This window comes from Sminthopsis crassicaudata, chromosome 4 (assembly GCF_048593235.1).
Source record: "Sminthopsis crassicaudata isolate SCR6 chromosome 4, ASM4859323v1, whole genome shotgun sequence".
Taxonomy (NCBI): Eukaryota; Metazoa; Chordata; class Mammalia; order Dasyuromorphia; family Dasyuridae; genus Sminthopsis; species Sminthopsis crassicaudata.
Genome location: NC_133620.1, coordinates 471295840 through 471316851, shown reverse-complemented (window position 1 = coordinate 471316851; position 21012 = coordinate 471295840). Strand labels below are relative to the sequence as shown.

The window sequence follows — 21012 nt, the reverse complement described above, 5'->3', positions numbered from 1 at the left end:
AATTGTGGGGGAAAGGGTCAGACTAGATATCTTCTGAGGTCCTTTCCAAAGCTATGATGCTTTGATCTTGTACCCTGGGTTCAAATATAAGCTCTGTCACCTACTTATCTAGGTGATCTTGGGCAAGTTCTCCTATTCCAATAATGAACTGAAGATGGGTTCAGTCATTAAAAGAAATGGAGGGCTGTGATTTCAACACACCTAACTCTGGAGAGCCTGCTCCCCCTTTTCTGGCTCTTGTCCCATCCAGGGTGCCATTTTGGGATCCACCAATAGCTACAATACCAAGACAAGCTTCAAGCAGATGACCCCCCGCTGAGCCATCTGTGTTAATGCTTCCATCTCTATGAGCTCAGATCACCAACACTTGCAAACCAAATACTATTTCTCCCAAATTCATCCATTGAGTAAAGACCGTCCAGACTTACAAGTTGTTCTGCAAGCTCATAGTCCAGATCCATCAAATTCACTGTCAAGGGCCGATTGTAGGTGAAGCCACGACCAAACTCCAGCTGCATCACATTGTCATAGTTGGCGACTCGTTCAAGACCGATGAAGATCAGGGCCTTCACGCCTGGGGGGGAGAAAATGGAAACAGGTTCATGAGAGTGAACATTTGAGAAAAGGCTTTGGCCACAAATGATAGAATGGGTTCATAGGAGCTCAGATCATAGGAGTTAATAGTAGTTCACAGGAAGTTCAAACCTAGACCAATCTCCCTCCCATTTTACAGAGGAAAAAACTAAGACCCAGGAGGTTAAATGTCTGACACAAGATCACTCAGGCATTATGTAGCAGAGGTGAGATTGGAACCCATCTCCTCTTACTCAAAAGCCTTCCTACAGTTCCAAAAGCCTTCCTACAGTTCCAAACGACTTCCCCTTAATACTCCTAAGAAGTGTCAGGGAATCACGGCCATATGTAGTAAAAGAGTTAATTGTGATTAATATCCTGTGACTTCCCCATAGAGAAGGCAAAGGAATGAGTAAAGACATGAATCTGGACACTGGACCCTCCTCTCTGACACTCTAATTAACAACCTCAGAGGCAGAAGGGACCCCCATGGAAAGGTCCAACAACTAGGGGATCCCCCTAATTTTACAGGTGTAGAAAACAAGACTCCTCTCTGGAAACCTGCTATGGCTAGGGAGCCTCTGCTCAAAGACCTCCATTAGAAAGAGCCCATGCTATTCTCAGGGAGCTCTCTTTCTAAAGTCAAATCTAAATTGATTGGCTTCTAAATTTTTATCCAAACAGAATAACCCCTCCTACATGGCAAACCATTTCCTACCATTTTCCCTCCATGCCTTTGTATCAGTGGTCTCTCATGCCAGACAACCTGAAAGATGGTGACTGTGTTTCCAAGTCCAGATTTTCTTCCCCCATTATGCAAATCAATGTTTAGCAAACTATTATACTTGCCTTCTTCTTGCAATTCAGCCGATGCTTTTTGTAAGTCAGCCAGGCTGCCATCTACCCCATCAGTAAAATGAATTACCACCTTGGAAAAAGGAAAATGGAGAAATGTCAAGCCTCCCATAATTCCCCACAGAAGGGGATCTTCAGGTCAATTTACAAACGTGCCTGCTGCATGCAGAGAACCGCGCCGAACAATTCCAATAATAGAAACCGATCACCCATTTTTAAATTTTTTTTTAAAAAGAGAGAAAATTTTTTTAAAAAGAGAGAAAACTTCATTTATATTTTTCATGAGCTTATGGTAAGGAAACACATGGCTCATGGGCTCTTTTATGTTTCATTTATGAAATCAAAAGCAACCTTTAAAAAAAAAAAAGGAATAATAATTTCACTGCAGAAACTAGTCTTTTCCCCTTCCTATAACCCACCACAAGGAATGAGACAGACAATCCAAGCCCTGGCTTAGCTCACTACCAGGGTACGTGGGAGCCTTTTCTTTGAGAGCCACCACCCCCCTAAGCATAGCGGGATTTGAACTCTAACCCTCTGAGTCCAGAACCCAAGATCTTGCCCCCATTGCTTTCAGCAGGGACAGCGCTAAGTGAGGTTAGAGAACCTGGCTGCAAATTCCATCTCTGTGGCTTAATAGTCACATGGGAAAATCATCTCCTTTGTTGGCTCAGTTTCCTTATCTGGGAAATCTAGCATTAGGTGGCCCCTGAGACTAGCTCTCGGTCTGAAAGTGTCTGGAGTCAGGGAGACCCATCTTCATAGTTCAAATCCAGCCTCAGACACTTGGTAGCTGAATGACCCCGGGCAAGGAAATGGCAAACTCTGCGAAGAAAACCCCAAATGGAATCATGAAGAGTCAGACATGGCTGGAAAATGACTGAACAATTCAAAGGTAAGCACCTTTGCATTCTTATGAAGTCAAAGGTCATTATACGGGTTTTCAGAAGGACCCTCCCTCAAGAACCTCCTGTCCACTCCCCAAAGGATTAGAGGATCCTGAGATAGAAAGGGGTTTTACAAACATTTTTATCATTACAGAGGAGGAAACTGAGGCCCCTGGGGTGTGGGAAGAATGACTTGATTAAGATCACACAGGTAGTGACAAAGCCAGATCCGAACTCGGTTCCTGCAACTCCAAATCCAGGCCCTTCCTTACTACATGGCATTCCCTCTCATCTCCATTCCCACTGTGCAGGGACATCTCTGAAAGGATGGAAAGCCAAGCTCGTTCTTACCTTCACACTGCCCGGCGAGGAGCTCCTGAATTTATTCTGATATGCTTTCAGTGTGTCCGCTGTCAAAAGGTAAGGATGCTGATTGCGCATGGTCTGGAACTTCTCAAACAGGTCAGACTGGTACTCGGAGAAGTCGAAGCCTTCCACGGGGCCCGAAGGGGTGTAGGCCACGGCTGCCACCCGCACGCTGGGCTCTTGGCTGCCCGTGCAGCTGATCCGCTGGAGCTGGGTAATGCGGTTCAGGATGGCGTCCACCTTGGATTCCAAGCCCCTCTGGGACACAAACACGTTCTGGTCTCGGGAGCCGTCGAAGCCAAGAATCACATCCAGGCGGCACTCTGGGAACCAAAAGTCATGTCAAGCTGGGTGAACTCACTGCAAGATTGATCCACAGCAAGAAGCCCAGGGACTCTGGCAAGCCGCCATTTTAGTAGGGAAGTGCCCAAATCTGAAGGGGTGCCATGGTTTCATCGGCATGAGGGAAACTCCCAACAAGACAAACCTTCACCAGGCACAGACAAATTAAATGGCTTGGCCAGAGTCACAGAGCCAGTATGAGCCAGACAGTGGAGTCTGAAGCCACATCTTCTGGTCTCTGAGCCCAGGTTCTGTCTCCTATGCTGCACTGCTTCCAATCATCAATGAAATAAAAGAGGGAGGAATAAAGTAGGGGGGGAGGGGATTTTCCTGTAGCCAGTGTCTGGGGAGAGAGAGGGGAGAAGGGAAATTGTGTTGGGGTGGGGGAAATTAGTATATGGCAAGCACTGGCCACCAGGGTACCAAGTCTAACATATTATGAGACCACTGAGAATTGATCCGTATAATCTAAATGGCCTCTCTTGGGTCTGAGTCCTAGATTCATATTTCAGTTAAACAGAACCTGAAGAGACAAATCAGACTAATGATGGTTATGTATACACACACACACACACACACACACACACACACACACACACACACATACACTATCTATATATGTGTGTGTGTGCATGTGTATAAAACCTGGGAAATTAAAAATTAAGGGAAAGGAGCCTACCCTAGAATGGCAAGAGAAGTTGGAACTATTTTATACTTGTTATGTTAACTTAATCAAACATAAGCTTCTTGAGGACAAGGATGGGGTTTCTTTGTCCCAATGCCCAGTATAGTTCCTAGCACACAGTAGGTGCTTAGTTAAGGTCTGGTGATGGATTGATTGTATGCATGTTATCTTGCCCCCAATAAATGGCAAGCTTTTTGAGAGCATGGACTTTTTTTTTTAACATCCCCAGTGCCGAGCACATACTAGGTACTTAATTAAAGCTGGTTGCTTAGATTGTTCTATTCCCATGAGTACAAAAGTCAAGTCACAGTTGCCAGGTTACCAGTATGGTATTTAACCACTATAAATGACATAAGATAGAGCAAGTGAAAACCACGCTGGATAGCCAAGGAACCTTTGGAAGGAATCTGCTTACAGCTTTAGGGATGGGAGTGATTAACTCATTTGCCACTTTCTAAGGAAACTGGGAGGGACCAGAGAGCCATCTAGGACAATTCCCAGAACAAAGTCCTAAGTCATACAAGAAATGGAGCTGGAATTGGACCCCAGATCCAAATTTGGATGATTCCAATTCCAGAACTCTTCCCACAACCTCATGCACATAATAGTCAGTACCTCTGGAGACATCTGGCATGCCGGGACAGAGAGTCTCGTGCATCGCGTCATGCAGAGTTTCCAGCACTTGCTCGCTCAGTTCTGACAGTTCCTGGACGTTGCTCACTCTGAAAGCTATGGCACTGTTGGAAGCGATCCTTGACACTTCCCTCAAGTCAATGTTCCTCACGCCAACAGCGAACACCTTGACACCTTTCTGGGACAGGGCCCGGGTAGCTTCCTCCGTATCTTCCACAGAGCTCCCTCCTGTGATCACAAAGGCGATCTGAGGGATCCGCTGGTCAATCCTACTGCCAGCCTCGGACACGAAGTGGTTCTTCCTGAGGTGCTCAAGGCCCACAAAGGTGTTGGCTTCCCTCCCACCTTTGTAGACAACTTTGTTAATAGCGTCAATGATCTCTTCTTTGGTGGAGTAGTCCTTGAGGAAGAATTCATCAGTGGGGTCCGAGTTGTATTGGACCAAGCCCACCTGGATGGAGTCTCCACCTTCATAAATGGTGTCCACTATCCCCGAGACAAAGCGGAGAACTTCTTGGAAGTTATCTCTTTTGAAGTTGATGGAGCCATCCAACAGGAAGACAATGTCAGCTTTCTTTGCCACTGAAGTAATACAAAACCAGAAAATGAATCTATTATTATTTCCACGGTAAAAAGATTCAAAATGGTAGAAAAACTCATTGAAAGTCCACAGTGTATTATAAAATATGTGTGCTTATCATAAACATTAAAAGGAACCTATAAAAAGGAAAACTATGTCTCCCCTCTCCAATAAAAGGAACCCTTGTGTTAAGTTGTAATTCCTGTATTTAATAGTAAAGGGGGCTGTGTTTTTTGTTTTCCATTGGGGTTTTAGGGTTTTTGCTTGCTTTGGGGGACTAGCCCTAAAAATTTTCATTAGGCTAGAGAAACTCCCAGAAGAAGGACATTGCCCTCTTCACTATGCAGATCAGCCCCTACTCTGCAAACTTACAGGGGGACGTCAAGAGATTAAGTTTACTTGTGGAGGACATCTAGGGACCCTGACCCTAATAGCCATTCTATTTTTAGGATTTTTAAAGCCAGGTCCTTACTGAGTTTAAGGGACAAACTCTACCCTCAATATCATGATATCTTTAATTAGAGTAATTAAAAAAATGGAATATGATGGAAAACTTCAGCCAAGCAAGCTTCCCTGGAGCACTTGGGAATAAAAAATGAGGGAGGTGAAGTCTGGGGAAACAGGAAGGGGTTGAAAAATAGCTCCAGAAGTAAGAGGATTCACACACACACAACACCACACACACCACACACACACACACACACACACACACCTAAGAATCTTAATAGGATAAGAGAGATCCAGACCAGGACAATTACTTTGGAAGCAGAAAAGATCTTTAAAGTTATCTAGTTCAATCCCTCATTTTAAAATTGGGAAAACTAAGGCCCGGACAATGAGAGTGATTTGCCCAAGATTACACAGCTAGGGTGTGCAAAGCTGGGATTTAAGCAAAATCTTTTCCACTTCTACTCTTATGGTTAAATTTGATCAAGAGATATTTTCTGAGTGCGCCCACTGGAAATTCCTAATTCATGGTTATGTAAGAGTTAACCGAAAGCAACAGAGAAAGACGGTGACTTGACAGGACTATGTTGTTCTCTATGTATTTCCTCCCATGGATTTTTATTCCTATTTCCTATAATCTAAGCTCATTTTCAGGGGCATCTTTAAGATAAGAAAAAGTAAAAGAGATAGCTGACATCTGGGAGAAGCTACAGGACACAGGAAGGGAGAAGGAGCAGTCTGTCCTAGTTTTCAAGAGAATGTACACTCTTCAAGGGAAGAGACTTTCATTTTTGGTATTATGTACCCCATGTCTAGCAGTGTATCTGGCTTGTAAATGGTGCTTAATAAATAAATGCTTATTTATTGACTGATTACTTGATTTCAATTTCTCAGACTGTTTCAGAGTAAATACATTATCTGAGCTCCTCCTGGCTCTGATTTTAGGGAGAATATTGCCCTGAGAAAGGCAATCTTGAAATGATCATAAATAACGAGAGTGTAACAAAAGTATCAGTAATCTGTTCAAATACGATAACACCATCTGTAGGCAGAGATAGTAATGGATTTACCTGGGGTTGAAGGAGGAAATGGACCCGGAGGTGTCGGAGTCACTCCGGAGGGTCCAAATGAATTTATGACTTGGTTTTCAATATTGCGGAGCTCCCTAAAGTCTCTGACGGTGAAGACAAGCCTGTCATTATTGGTGATGGTCTGAAGCTCGGCTCTGTCAACATTCCGGGAGCCCACTCCTACGCTGACAATCCCGGCTGAGCCTATCACTCTAGAAGATCTGGTCACATCATCCTGGGATTTTCCTCCAAGAAACAGGACAAGGTGCTGAGGAACCCCATCTTCTATTCTGCTTCCTGCTGACTTCACGAAAAAGTTTTTGGCCACAAAATCCAAAGCCTTGCCAGTGTTCAGTGGGGAACCCCCGCGGAACCTCAGGCGCCGAATGGCATCCAATACAGAAGCTTGGGATTTGTGGGTCTTCAAGTAGAACTCTGGGAAGACATCATTGCTAAACTGCAGCACCCCAATCCTAACTCTGTTGGGACCAATGTTGAGCTTCCGAACGATGTTGCTGATGAAATCTCGAATGTGAGCAATGCCTTCCTGCCTGACGCTGTCAGAGGAGTCAATGAGGAAGATGATGTCAGCGGCGTCACTTCCTACAACTGGGGAAAGAAGAAAGACAAGAAAAATGAGTGTTTCTCTCTCAAGTAGCCAACCAGACCCCCCAATGGCCTTTGAATGTTGGGTTCACTTCCTTGGGATTCTAGGCAGAGGGAGCCGGACTAGATCTGGGACTTCATGGATATTGGAACCTGACAAGAGAAGAAATGCTTTCTTTTAAAGCAAGATGGCACCTTCTCCACAAAGTATATTCTTATACTGGGGCACATAGCCAGAATGTGTCAGAGGTGAGATTTAAAGAGGGAATCTTCTGACCACAAGGCAGTCTCCCTCACCACTATGCTACACTATCTCTTTGGCCCTCTTGGAGGACTTTAACTATCAGCCACCTTCAAAAACAGAAATTCTGCCTTCAGGAGATACCAGACTGAAGTCAGGGACTATTTTTAAATGTTGAACTTAAAGCATATTTTCTCTTTGTCACTTGTCCCCCAAAGAAGGCTCTCAAATGCTCAATTTCTCTTACAGAAACCTTGGGTAGTAGGTGTCTGTCTTATTCCTATTCTACAGAGAAGGAAACCAAAGCTTAAAAAATAACCAGAATATGACTGTGAGATTCCTTTTCCCCAGCACAGAGCTGGAAGAGGAAGCCCCCCAGGGAACCTCTAAATTTACAAGTGAGTAAAGTAAGTACAAGGGAGGAATTGCCCAGAACCTAGTGTAAGGATTTGAAGCCAGTCATCTGCGTCCCCAAGGCCACACTGCCCCTCTCATTTTCCCTACCATTCATCTACATCCTGCCTAGCACCTGTTTCAGTCTCTCCAAGAAGCATCTCACCTGAGGGCCGGTACTGTGTTCGAGACAGAATGTTCTCTATCTGGTCTGAGGTCAAAGTGGTAATGGGGTTCAGGAGCTTCTGTTCCAGGCTCGGCAGCTCCCTAAAGGTGCTCACTGAAAACACATACTCCGGACTCAGAGCAATCTTGATCAACTCCTCAGGATCGGCATCCCGGCTCACGGTGAAAGGGGCCACCCCCGACTGCTTAATCTGCTGAGCGGAGTCATCCACCTCATCATCGGAATTCCCAGAAGAGACCAGCACAAGAAACTGAGGCACTCCCTCTTCGATTCGGCTCCCCAGGGGTCTCCGGAAGATGTTCTTGGACACGTAGTCCAGTGCACTGCCCACGTTGATCTGCCGGCCGCCTTTGGGACGCAGCCTCCGCACTGCAGTCTGCACTTCATCTTTGCTGGTGTAGGCGTTCAGCAAAAACTCAACCCTGGGATCCTCACTGAACTGGATCACAGCCACTCGCGTGGTGTCAAAACCCACATCCAATTGCTCAATAAGATTCTCCACCAAGCCACGAATGTAAGAGAACTCTTGTATAGATTTTTGGGAACCATCAATGAGAAAGACCACATCCCTCTTGCTGCTGACCCCTGAAAAATGCAAGGATCAAAACATCAGAATCTAGAACTGAAAGGGACCTCAGAGATCCTCTAGCCCATGGAGAAGCTCTAAGGCCCTTGTTCAAGGTTGAAGGGGGAACAGCTTCTAGGGGAACTATAGCAATGATCCTGAGGTCCTCTGACCTTAGAGTGCTATTGTTCTTACAAACTGTGTCAATGATTCTCCAATCTTTCTGACCTTAGGATAGTCCTACAAACATTGCTGACTGTCAGATAATCGGCTGGTCAGCAAAGGGAAGTTCCTATAATGAACAATGAAAAGACCATCCCTCAGACCTACCTGTAAGCCATAAAATTTACAAATAAGTAACACAAAGCTCTGGTCTCTCTAACTTTGACCTATAAATTTATTTTCTTTCTCCTGGTTCTTTGCTCAATCCTTAACCTGCTTCACTTGATGTTACAATTACAATAAACTTTGCCCTTTGACTTAGAGATAGCTTCAAGCCTGCAAATTCTTTTGAGATACTTTACGACATGGGTCTGTGGACCCAACCTTTCGGGGTCTCCTTTCGAACCTCAACAAGGTCACATAAGATGTAAATGGCAGAGCTAGAATAGAAAGCCTCTGGCTCCAAATCCTGCATTGTTTTCTTCCCCATAAAACAAAAAGACATCTATGTCCAAGGCACTGGAGTTATTTGAAATAACAACTAGTCCTACAATCTCCCAGAACCACCAAATAAATAAGGTGATCCATCCTCTGGATTTGATAACAACAGAGTTTGAACTAAACTAAATATTACCCTAAATAAATGATCCTGAAGGCTGGTATTGGGGAAATCTTTCATTCTATAGTGGGATAATGATCTCCTGGTGGTTTCACAAACAAAACACACTCTACCCCTTAATTCTGGGCAATTTCTTTGGCACTCTCCCGATGCCTGAAATTCCTTTTCTACTCTGACTCCTGACCTCCCTGACTTCCTTTAAATCCCAACTAAAATTCCTTCTTCTACAGGAAGCCTTCCCCTCTTAATTCTAGACCATTCCTTTTGCTAATTATTTCCTATTTATCCTTGTTTGTGTTCATTTGTTTGCTTGTTGTCTCACCCTTTAGATTGTGAGCTCCTTAGGGGCAGGGAACTACTGGCTTTTGTCTCTTTTTGTAGCTCCAGTAGTCAGGGCTATGGACCTAGTAGGTGCTTAATCAATGTTGATCGATTGATTGATTTGTAACAGAATGTGACCTCTCTCTTTAAAAAGCATTAGAAATGGTCTCCAGCATTTCTCCAATATCTTAACTATTCTTCAGACACATTTTCTTTTTCCACATGCCCAGAGATCACAGTTATTTATACTGGAATCTCAAGGATTCCATGATGAAAAAAAGGGCTAAGGTTAAGAGAGTTAACCACAGGAAATGCCCAAGAGAAGCAGCTTTTTTGAGGGGTGGAGGGGTTCTGAGGCAATTGGGGTTAAGTGACTTGCCCAGGGTCACACAGCTAGGAAGTATTAAGTGTCTGAGACCAGATTTGAACTCAAGTCCTCCTGACTTAGGAGCTGGTGGTCTATCCACTGCACCATCTAACTACCCCACAGCTTTTACTTTTTTACCTTTGTCCCAACCATCTAAATACAAGACAGGGATGAACTGTCAGTGCATAAAATCTGGATCCTCTCAGCTCTCCACTGGGTAGAAACATTTGTTTTGCACTTTGAAATGTCAAGCACATTGAACCACAGGTGATCAAGAGGGGCAAAGAGCCCAGATGGAGAAGAGGAAGTGGGAATAAGCTGCAGCCCCAAAACTCCAGGGAGTTAACATGGTCCAATGGAAAAAATGCTATCGTGGGATCCAAGGAAGTCATTTAACCTCTGTCTCTTCAAGACAACAGTTCTCAAATTTTTTCATGTGAGAACTCTTATGTTCCTACAAATTACTAAGAGTTTTTCTTTATGTGTGTTCTGTTTTCAATATTTATCATATTAGTAATTAAAACTGGTCAATTTTCTTGATTAATTCATTTAAATTTACAATTGGTCTTTTTCAGTCATATCTGACTCTTTGTGACCCTATTTGGGGTTTTCTTAGCAAAGATAGGAGAATGGAGTTTATTCATGCTCATTCTATCAATGAGGAAATTGAGACAAATCGAGTTAAGTGACTTGCCCATGGTCACACAGCAAGTAAGCATTTGAGGTCCGATTTGAACTCCTGACACTCTAGTCACCAAAGTTAGGGTTAGAAACAAAATTTAGAGTTGAAATTCATCTATTATGTGAAAACAGAAATGACTTTTTATAAATATATATTTTTTCCCAAACAAAAACAGCAGTTTTTTAAATATGTTGCTGATATATTTTATGTATGGCTTCATAGATCAATAAATATTAAATGACTACTGTGTTCCAGACTCAATGCTAAGCACTGGATTTTCTCATGCATCCAATTTCTTGAATATGTTGTTTTAATTGAAGTATATAAAGAACACCTGTCCTAACAGATATGTAGTTGGGAAAGGGAGGGGAATTATAAAAGGCAATTTAGTAGTGTTATTATGAAAATAGTTCTGACCTCTCAGACTAAACCTAAAAGAAACACCAGGGATGGTCCACAGACCACCCTCTGAGAAGAAACACTTCTCTAAGATTATAATTTCTAGATAAGGCTCCTATCAGCTGCCATCAGTGTAGAGTGTTTCCTATACTGATGAATTCAAAATTCTATAACAGCCCCCAACCCTATAACATATACATCTTGTGTTTTCATAGTTATTTGTATGGTGTTTTCCCCAGTAGACTAAGTACATTAAAGGTAGGGAGTATCATTTGCTTTCTTTGTAATCCCAATCTTTAGCACAATTCTAGCACATAATAGGTGCTTAATAAATGCCTTTTGCCTGACTGACCATCTAATTGAAATGAACCGTTGTCTCCAGACAGTTGCCGTTAACTCTTGTCCAGAGAAGTGATTTCCCTTCCTGCAGAGAGCTGCGTCAAGTCTGGTCTAGAGCAGAGACTATCTCTGGAGTGCTGCCCTCTTTTATCCTCCCAGAGAATGGGCGTGGGATAATGCAAGGGCTTCTGGGAAAAATTACTTCAACCAATGAACTTGCTCCTCCTAAGCATGCAAGCTTGAAATCCACTGAAAGCTTGGAATTGTTGCTTCATTGCAATCTCCAGAATTCTCAAGGGCTCATCACTTCTGATATTGAACAAAAGCATTTCTCATCCCACATCACATAGGAAAGGTGACTTAAAGGTCATTTCTATCTTGAATCCAAACTAAACTAAATAAATGGGAGACCTACCTGTTGGTCCCACGGTCAGGATAGGTGTTATCTTCTCCAGTTCTTCCCGAGTGAGAAGAGTCACTTTGTCAGAGATGACCTGCTGCACAGAACTGAGCTGTTGGAAGGTGGGGATGACCACGGCAAAGTCGGGGGTGTAGGAGATGGTACGCATCTCTGTGTCATCATCGAGGCCAATCCGGATGCCAAAGGGGACTGCGCCGCTCCTCTTCAGAATCACCGACGGAGCTCGGATATCGTCCCGGGACCTGCTTGCACTGAGAACAATCAAGAACTGGGGGACACCTTCGGAGATCCTGCTCCCTGCTGATTCGACAAGGATGTTCCTCATGACAAATTCCAGAGCAGAGCCAGTGTTGAGGGATGAGCCGCCAAGAAGGGAGAGCCGGCGGATGGCATTGAGCACTGCCTGCTGGTCTGAGTATGAGTTCAGGTAGAATTCAGGCCGGGCTCGCTCGCTGTACTGCACTACAGCCACCCTGACCCGGTCGGGGCCCACATCCAGGCTCTCTACCACTCTCTGAATGAAGTCTTTCAATAAAGAGAAGCCACTTCTGACACCTTCGGAGCCATCAATCAGAAACACAACATCTTTCTTCTCACCTGCACCTAAAAGGAAGAAACCAAATCAATGATCCAGTGCTCCTGTCTACCACTAGTCACAGGTCTCTTGGGAGCAATTCCAGAGACCTGAGGGGAGAAACTGTTTTATTAGTCTTCAGTATAACCCTTGCAGATGAGGAAAATAGGATTCTAAATCTTGCTTAAGATGAGTGAGGTAGTAAATATTAAGGGCAAGATTTGAACCCAATTCTCTGAGACCAAATTATAAGATCACAGACTCAGAGCTAGAAGAGACTTTGAACTCATCTAATCAAGTCCCCTCCTATTGACAAGGAAATCAAGATCCTTGACATTTAAATATTCACCTAAGCCAAGATCATACTACTAAGTGTTAGAGACATTCTGTTTTTCTAGCTCTAACTCCAACAAATTTAGTGAGACCTTAAAGATCATATATTCACACTCATTTTAGAAATGAGGAAACAGATCATTGAAATAATTTGCCCAGAATCCCCCTGCCAAAATCAGGATTTGACTCCCCACTCAGTACTCTTTCCACCTACCTCCCCATTTAATAGGTGGGAAACTGAAAGAGTCATCGATATAATTCAAGAGCAAAAATAAAATCATACCCCTATGTAACCCATAGTTGACTTCTTCAGCAATCTCCCCATTAAGTTACAATCAAATCTCTCCCACTGACCAATATCCTAGAAAACTAGCAAGAAAAGTATACCTTGTGGTGGTTCCCCATTCTGCACAGTTTTTAAGAGATTCACAATCTGTGGCTGAAGTTCTCCAATCTTGGGCAGAGACTCAACGCTTAGGATAAATGCAGGGGAGGGTACGATCCTTTCTAGTTCAGCAGCATCTGCATTCTTGGCTTGGAAAATGAATGGAATAATGCCTACTTGTCTCAGGTTCTGGGCTGGCACATCCACGCGATCAGTTGACCTTCCAGCAGCCAGAAGGACAAGGAACTGAGGCACCCCTTCCTCAATTCTACTTCCAGCTGACTTCACAAAAAGCTCCCTCTGTGCCAAGTCCAGGGCATAGCCCATATTGAGAGGTTTGCCTGTCTTAATCTTCATCCGTTTTACCACATTCAAGATCTCTCCCTTATTCTGGTGTTCAGAAAAACGAGACTCAATTTTGACATTGTCACTGTATTGGGCTACTGCTATCCGAGTACCATCAGGTTTCACATCCAGCTCATCAATAATCTTGTAAAGGAAATCCCGGACTGCAGGGAACTGACCAACAAGGTTGGCTGAACCATCAAAGAGGAACAGAATGTCCCGCTTGTTTTCTAAAATAAAGATGAATGGAAACAAAATCAGTAAGGCAGAGACTGGTGATTGTAGCTGGTTGAATTTCAATCTAGAGCTACAGGAACTTGCTAACAGGATTCACCAAGTATGGGAGAAGATAACTATACCAGCAGCCAAAAAGAATGTAAATTCACTGTCACTAAAATTTCAAATCCTACTGTGTTCATCTGGGAATAGAAAGAAGAAAAGATGAGTATATTTGAGTCAGCACTTTGTTTCTCAAAAAAATCCAAAAAATAAAAACAAAAAAAGTCCCATAATGCCCTATCTTGTAAAATGTCATTGGCAGCAAGGTAATAAAGTAATGTATAAAACAATTAACAATGTTCTTATCACAATTATGCTTTTTTAAATGGGAGATTGATCTCCTAAGACAGAGGGTACCATGGTTTAGTGAATATGGATGGCAAGAAACATGCTACCATTTATTCAGTTGGAATTAATGATCATTTCACTCAATTGGAGATTATGGTAGAGGGTCCAAAGAGTGACCAATAGCACCCTCTTTCTCACTGTCATATATCTATTCATCTACTCTATCATTGTCCAAAAATTTAATTCTTCTTACACTCCCTTTAAAATGGTGCAAAGAACTATTAGTAAGAAGCATTTATGACTCCAAATACATAAGATGACTCAATTTCACTCCATCCCATCCAAACAGAGCCTGGGAGGTATTCTGATGGTAAGAATCAATGATTTCATAGCTATCACTAATCAGCAGTGGTGTCCCCAAGAAGCCTTCTGAGCCCCGTTACCATAGACAATCTATTAGTAGACGAAGCAAGGTAGAAACCATGCCCGAATCTCAACCTAATTTCTCTCCAAAATTGTCTTTGCCATCCTCGATGTTTTGCTGACCTTCAGAGAAATGGCCCAAGGTAAATTTCCTACGGTAGAATAGAAACTCCTCAAGGAAAGGATTGTGTTTTTGTCTTTAGCTCTCCCCGGACTTAGCTCAGAGTAAGCATTTAGACTAACTAGCCTCAGTTGTACTGTTCAGCCCTGGAGCAGCTGTATGGTCTGGCAAATTTAATCTCATGTGTAAAAAGATATCAGGTGTAAATATAGGTTGGGATCAACTGTCCAGAATGCAGGAAATTCTCTCAGACAGTTCAGTCCTCACTGATGTTCACACCAGCAAAAGTTGCAAATGCCCAAGAAGACAATTTGGACCAGATTTAAGATCAAACAGACCATGTATGCATAGCAACTCATTATGTTGTCAGGACACGTCCAGCCAACTCAATTTCTTTATCTACAAAATGAGGGAGCTGGGGTAGATGGTCTCTGGTCCCTTCTTGTCCTAAACTTACAATTCTATGATCTCTCTGGGTTTCCATTTCTTCATTTGCATAATGAGGAAGTTGTCAAGGTGATCTGTGAGGATATTTAAATCTCTGACACCATAAATTTCTGTCTGCTTAATGAGCCAAGCACATTGTGGGCTTTTGTAACATGGTAACAGAACTCAGAAGGGCAATGTCACTTTTCAATTTGGAGGGTCACCAAAGCCAATATGACCCCAGAATTTTTTTTTCTATTTTTAAAGTTAAATTTTAAAATATTCTGGTGAAAAAGAGACATGGTATGAGCAGAAACCTAATAAAATACCAGAGTCATATGCAGTCTGAAATGGAACTGAGCTCCAAGGAGCTCCTTCAAATTCAGTATTAGAATTTAAACCCTCTGAGGGCAGCAATGATCTCAGTGTTGTCTTTGTAAATTTGTACCATGTTTGGCCCATGGTGAACACTTAGTAAATCGTTTTTAATTCATTTTTAATTTACTTATCTTTTCTTTCAAGAACACCTGTAGAAGCGCCAAAGCATGCTGGTATAGTATCTCCAACATCCAATTAAAAAAAAAAAAAGAAGAAGAAGAAGAAGAAGTCAACCCCAGGGAACCTCCATCCCTCCTAAGAGTCACAATAAGGTAGGAAAAAGTATTGACCTACTTACTACCTCCCAGTTTGGTCTACACTGGAGTGAGAAGATAGAGAGTTGGGATGAAGAAAATTGAACATTACCTGTTGGGGCAAGTGGAACTTCTTCCACACCACCACTAACATACGTGGTTAGGGGCTGAATCAATTGCTGTGGCAAGGCTGGTAGGGAATTGAAATCATCCATAAGATAGACCAGGCTGGGATTAAATGCAATCTGCTCGAGCTCGGCCTTGTTAGCCTGGCTAGCACCCACACAAAAGGTCAGGACTCCAGCTCGGGCTAAAGCATTGGAAGCTTGCAAGTAAGAATCCCCCGACTGCCCAGCAGCAAGCAGGAGGAGGAGCTGAGGGACGTTCTCCTGAATCCGGCTCCCGCCAGCTTCCGTGAAATGATTGGAGCGCACAAAGTCGAGCGCTGAGCCAATGTTCAGAGTGGACCCCCCTTTGAGTTGCAGCTGCCTCAGGCGAGCAAGCAAGTCTGCCTTGGATTGGTATGTGTCTAGGGAGAATTCGGTTTCAGGAGTGTCACTAAATTGAACTAAACCAACCCGGATATTGTCATAGCCCACATCAAGGCTGTTCACTAAGTTCATTACAAAGTCGCGCACATAAGGAAAGTTGGCGTTTCCCACGTTGAATGATCCATCCAAAAGAAAGATGATATCCCTTTTGTTTACAGGAACTGCAGTGAAGCACAGAAAACAAAGTGATTTACTCAGAGACAGATAACACACTATGGGAGACTGGACCATGTGTGTATCCCGCGCAGACACACGGGGGACAACATGGGAACATCAAGACCAAGAGAAACACACGATGAGGCTAAGCGTGCCCAGGGAGTCAAATATGGCAGATGGCTCTGCATATTTCTTTTCGACTACTGCTACTGGTGAAGCATGTTGCTGGTCAAGGGGAAGAAACTGAGTGGAGCTCACAAAACACGGGAGTGAACGATCCCAAGGAGGGGTGGCTAGCGTCAGGAATCATCACGAGACAGGTGAAAGCCCTCCCCCGTGACCCGAGAACAAATCCACACACCAGATGCCCTTGCTCTTGTCACAGTTTGGTCCTATTCAGGAAGGTGGTTAAAATAGTTCCTTTAATGCCTGACTGGGGCCATCCATCTGTGCCTTTTTTGTTTTTCGTGAAAAAGATCTGAGGGTGATTAGTAGATTACAAGCTCGTGATGAGCCTGTGCTATATTATGGCAGATAAAGAAGGCTCATGCAATCCTAGGCTGTTTTGAGGGCTATAATGTCCAGGATTAGAGAAGTAGTGACCCTACTTTGAGCCTATTGGTTTAGGAAGGGTGGTGATAAGTTGAAAGGTAACTAGCATAGGAGAAGGACTAAGGACTGCTATGTAATGATTGGCTGAAGGATTTGGAGAAGACAATTGGAAGGTCTTTCCTGAAGCAAAGGGATCAAACAAAAAACTGAGAGTTTATATGGGCAATGGGAACTTTCTGTGCCACTGAAATGACAAGTCTAATCCTTATTCCTGTCCCACATCTGCTTCATTTGGGGTTTTTCTTTTTCTCCTGGCAAATTGTCTTTAGGTGAGCCAAGGGGATGAAAGGTTTTGCCAGACCAACAGAGGCAATAATTGGTGATAATTGTATATAAATCATGGTGATAAATACAAAAAGTGACATTCTCTCTCATCAACAACTGTAGGATGCCCATGGCAAGGGGCAAGGGTGAAGTAACAGGGAAACAATGGTCCATGTCTTGTCCCTTTTCCTCCTTGGAGTCTTATGTTCTAATGGAGAAATTTTGTCATTATTCCCTGCTGATTTCTTTATTCCTTGAAAATCACAGAGCCTCGTTTTAGTTTGGTTTTGTGACATATGAAATATGTGCTTGAGGCAACGTTCAAATGGAATGTATAAAAAAGGTTTGCATGGTAATAAAGACAGTTAAATTTTTTAATATTGCTTACAATACATGACTGAGATCATAAATAGATTTAGGACTGAGAAGGACCTTAGAAGCCTTGAAGTCCAACCTCCTCCTCTAGATCATTTTACAATCCAAGAGGTTGTGACTTGCCCAAGATCACATAGCCAGGAAGTAACTGGGAGGGATTCCAATTCAGCTATTCTTCAAGTTCCATTCACTACACTATCCTGCTTCTCAATGTAGGGAAAAGGGATCTTGGGTACTTCAGAATTTACTCTGTTAAGCAAATAAATGTTTAAAAAAATTTCAGGATATTGATGCTATGTGTCACATCATTCCTGACCGTTCACCTCATCTGTCATCACTGGGACCTTAGCAGCTAATTAATCCTTTTGTTCAACTTTGAGAATCAAAGAAATGTAAAATGTAAAAAAGTGAAACGATCGGTTTCAATGACTTTGGCATGGGGTGGTTGTAAGTTTGAAACACAGAAAGACAACTAAGCCTTAAGATGGTGGGGCATCTGGGGACACCAAGTGATCTTAAGGCTTGACATGCAGTCATGCAAGAGAGAAGGAGGAGACAGTGACTTGGAGAAGCTGATTAGGGTGAGAGGTGGTGGTTCCGTGATATTCATCTTCATTAAGGACGGCTGGGTGGATCGAATCCATTCAGGTTACGTGTTCCCAGAGCAAGGTTCGCAGGAAATCATTCGTGAACTCAAAATTGAACTTTCCCATTCTAGCTTTGTTGAGCTCTCATTTTATTTGGGGAATTTGAAGAGGATGGAGTTCAATCCTCAGGCACTCTTTCCTACCCAGAGACCCATTTAAAATGTAGCCATTACAGACTGACTTTTGACCATCCAAGAGTTAGACTTCTCAACCCCAAATAAAAAGGGACCTCAAGATTAATCGCCATCTCGTGTTATTATTTTTTTAAGCAGTAGTCTGTTCTGGATTCTATTTAGCGACACAGAGGCCCAATTCTTTTTCTCTCCAAGAGCTCACTTTAAAATTACTACTCTACTAATGGTATGAAACATACCTTGGGTGGTTCCAGAAAGAGTTCTTAATGGTGCCAGCAAACTAGGGAGAATGGCTTGCAGAGTCCCACTTCGGAATTCTGGAGGGACGAACACCAAGGAGGAGTCAAAGGCAACTTCTTCCAGCTCCGTTCTGTCTGCCATTGGGCTTCCGATGGAAAAGGCCATGATACCACTTCTCTTCAGCTCCTGGGCCGGCTGGCTGATGTCATCTAAGGACTTACCTCCCGTGATCAACACAAGGAGTTTGGGGACTCCTTCTGCAGCCCGATAACCAACAGAACTATTGAAGAAGTTGTTCCTGATGTGATCAAGTGCAGCACCCGTGTAGAGCACTGAGCCATTAAGGGGCCTCAACTTCCGAACAGCACTGAGGACATCCCTTCTAGTTTGGAAGTCCTTAAAATAAAACTCTGGCTTAACAGTGTGTGCGTATTGGGCCACGGCCACTTGAATCAGATCCGGTCCAATTTCCAGCCTCTGGATGATTTTGAAAATGAAGTCACGGATGGCATTGAAGTTGGCTGGTCCCCGTGTAGTTGTGCCATCTAACAGGAAGACTATATCTCTCTTGTTGACTTCAATGACTGCAGGCAGTAATATTATATAGTAAGTGGACAGACTCAAAAACCCACATTCAACTTGATTCTCTAAAAACCTAGAAAAATATTTCTTTGACTGATTTAATACTAAGAGATTTCCAGTTGGGAGTTCTCTGGGATATATAACCACATCCATTCCTAAAGAATCATAATTGGTAACAGTTAGATCAGCTAAGCTAAGCAAATTAGGCTTGACCAACTGACTGTTTGAGGATCTCACCACCAAAATTCAACGAGCTTTTCCTTGCTCCCCAAATATACCCCTTGGTATACAACTCTGAGAACAGGAATCACTAGAAACTCAAAAGAAAAACATAGAATTAACCTATGCCCAGCTGTGTCCCTGTGATTGACACAGGGCTATAAGACCTCCTTCATCAAGCGGAATTAAGGTAGAGTTGAAACTATTCTTTACAAAGACTTTTTGCAGCTTCACTTTTCAGAAAATAAAATATGATTTTAAGTCATTTTGAGAAATAAACAAAAACGGAGGATAACTATTATAAGGAAAATTGATAGAAAAACCAAATAAATAAGACCACAGAAGTCTCTTTATCAAAGTATCTTCTGTTGTAGAGTATGGAAACCAAACTACAGACTACAAAGTGGAAAGGACAAAAACAGAAGAGTAAAAGACATTATAACCAGGACTAACAATTCTTCTTTTTTTCTCCTTTTTGGGGAAATAACAACAGCAGACCATCTGTAGAACCACATCACAACATCAAAAGGAATAGAAAAACTTGATGCATCTTAGAGGTCCAGTTAAATTTTCCAGGAACCAAATGCATATAAAAGAATATTGGATGGAGAGCAAAAGAAGCAAAATAGAAGTGATATCCTCATATACATTACAAGCCATCTGGACAGAAAAAAGCACCAGAGGAGCAGTGTGGGATCAGTCACAAGCCTAGTATAGATGTATAGCATAGTAATGATGGGGGATTTAAATGTTCTGAACAGTTGGTAGACTGACCCAAATAAGGAACAGCTAATTATGCCTTGACTTGTGAATGATTTCATCCTCCAATAAGGATAAGGACCAACAAAGATAATTTCATTCTGCTTCTGATTCTTGCTAATAAAGAAAAACCAGTTGCTGGGGAAGTGAAAATAATAGGAAGCTTTGCAGAAGCCATTGTTCCATTCTAAGATTTGTGAGAGAGGAGTCAATAGCCTGCTATGCACTCTAGAATTGCAGAAACCGTATTTCAAAGGGTTTTGTGAAAAGAGAAGTCAAATCCTTTGGGCTAAAATCCTGAGGGAAATACTATTCCAGGAAGGATAAGATCGAAAGAATGAAATTCCAAAGACATCAAGAGAATAATTGGATGCATAGGGAATTCAAAAACTAAAAAGAATTAAATGAAATGTACAGAACATGGAAGCAAGAAGGAGCAATAGAAGACAAAAATAAAGACATCATGATGCTTTGAGTATAGTGTCAAGTGGGCTAAAGCTCAGAATGAACTGTGGCTAAAAAGCAAATGTAGGGACAACATAAAAGTTGTTTTCTTGATTTTAGGGGTCTCTTCTGCTGTCTTTAGCTCTGTTAGAAAAACAGGAGGATTACAGAAAGAATAGTACCACTCCTAGGAACAAATGATAAAATGACCCCTGAAAAAGGAGGCAAGGCAGAGATGCTCAAGTTTAACTTTACATCTCTTTCCTCTGATAAGGAGAATGATATTTGGACTAAAAAGAACAGAATAAAACTAGCTAATGAGTAGTAGATGCCAAGGATAAGGGAGGAGAAAGAAAGTGAGTTCATAGAGACAGGTCTTGTTCTGATAGCCCATGTAGGTAGAAGTAAGGACAATGGGTTGAAGTTGCAGAGAGACAGATCTGGGATGAATGTTAAGAAAAACTTTTTAACATAAGAGATTTG

At 42.6% G+C, this 21012-nt stretch overlaps 1 protein-coding gene across 1 annotated transcript in view; it reads right to left on the bottom strand.

The window, feature by feature from the left end:
• COL6A3 (collagen type VI alpha 3 chain) overlaps nt 1–21012 on the bottom strand; it is an 84738-nt gene that overhangs the window by 36340 nt on the left and 27386 nt on the right. Inside the window, 10 exon segments of the mRNA XM_074264410.1 lie at nt 429–574; nt 1423–1501; nt 2667–3004; nt 4324–4923; nt 6439–7047; nt 7845–8450; nt 11735–12343; nt 13035–13607; nt 15659–16258; nt 18525–19109. Coding sequence (XP_074120511.1) covers nt 429–574; nt 1423–1501; nt 2667–3004; nt 4324–4923; nt 6439–7047; nt 7845–8450; nt 11735–12343; nt 13035–13607; nt 15659–16258; nt 18525–19109 — 4745 coding nt within the window.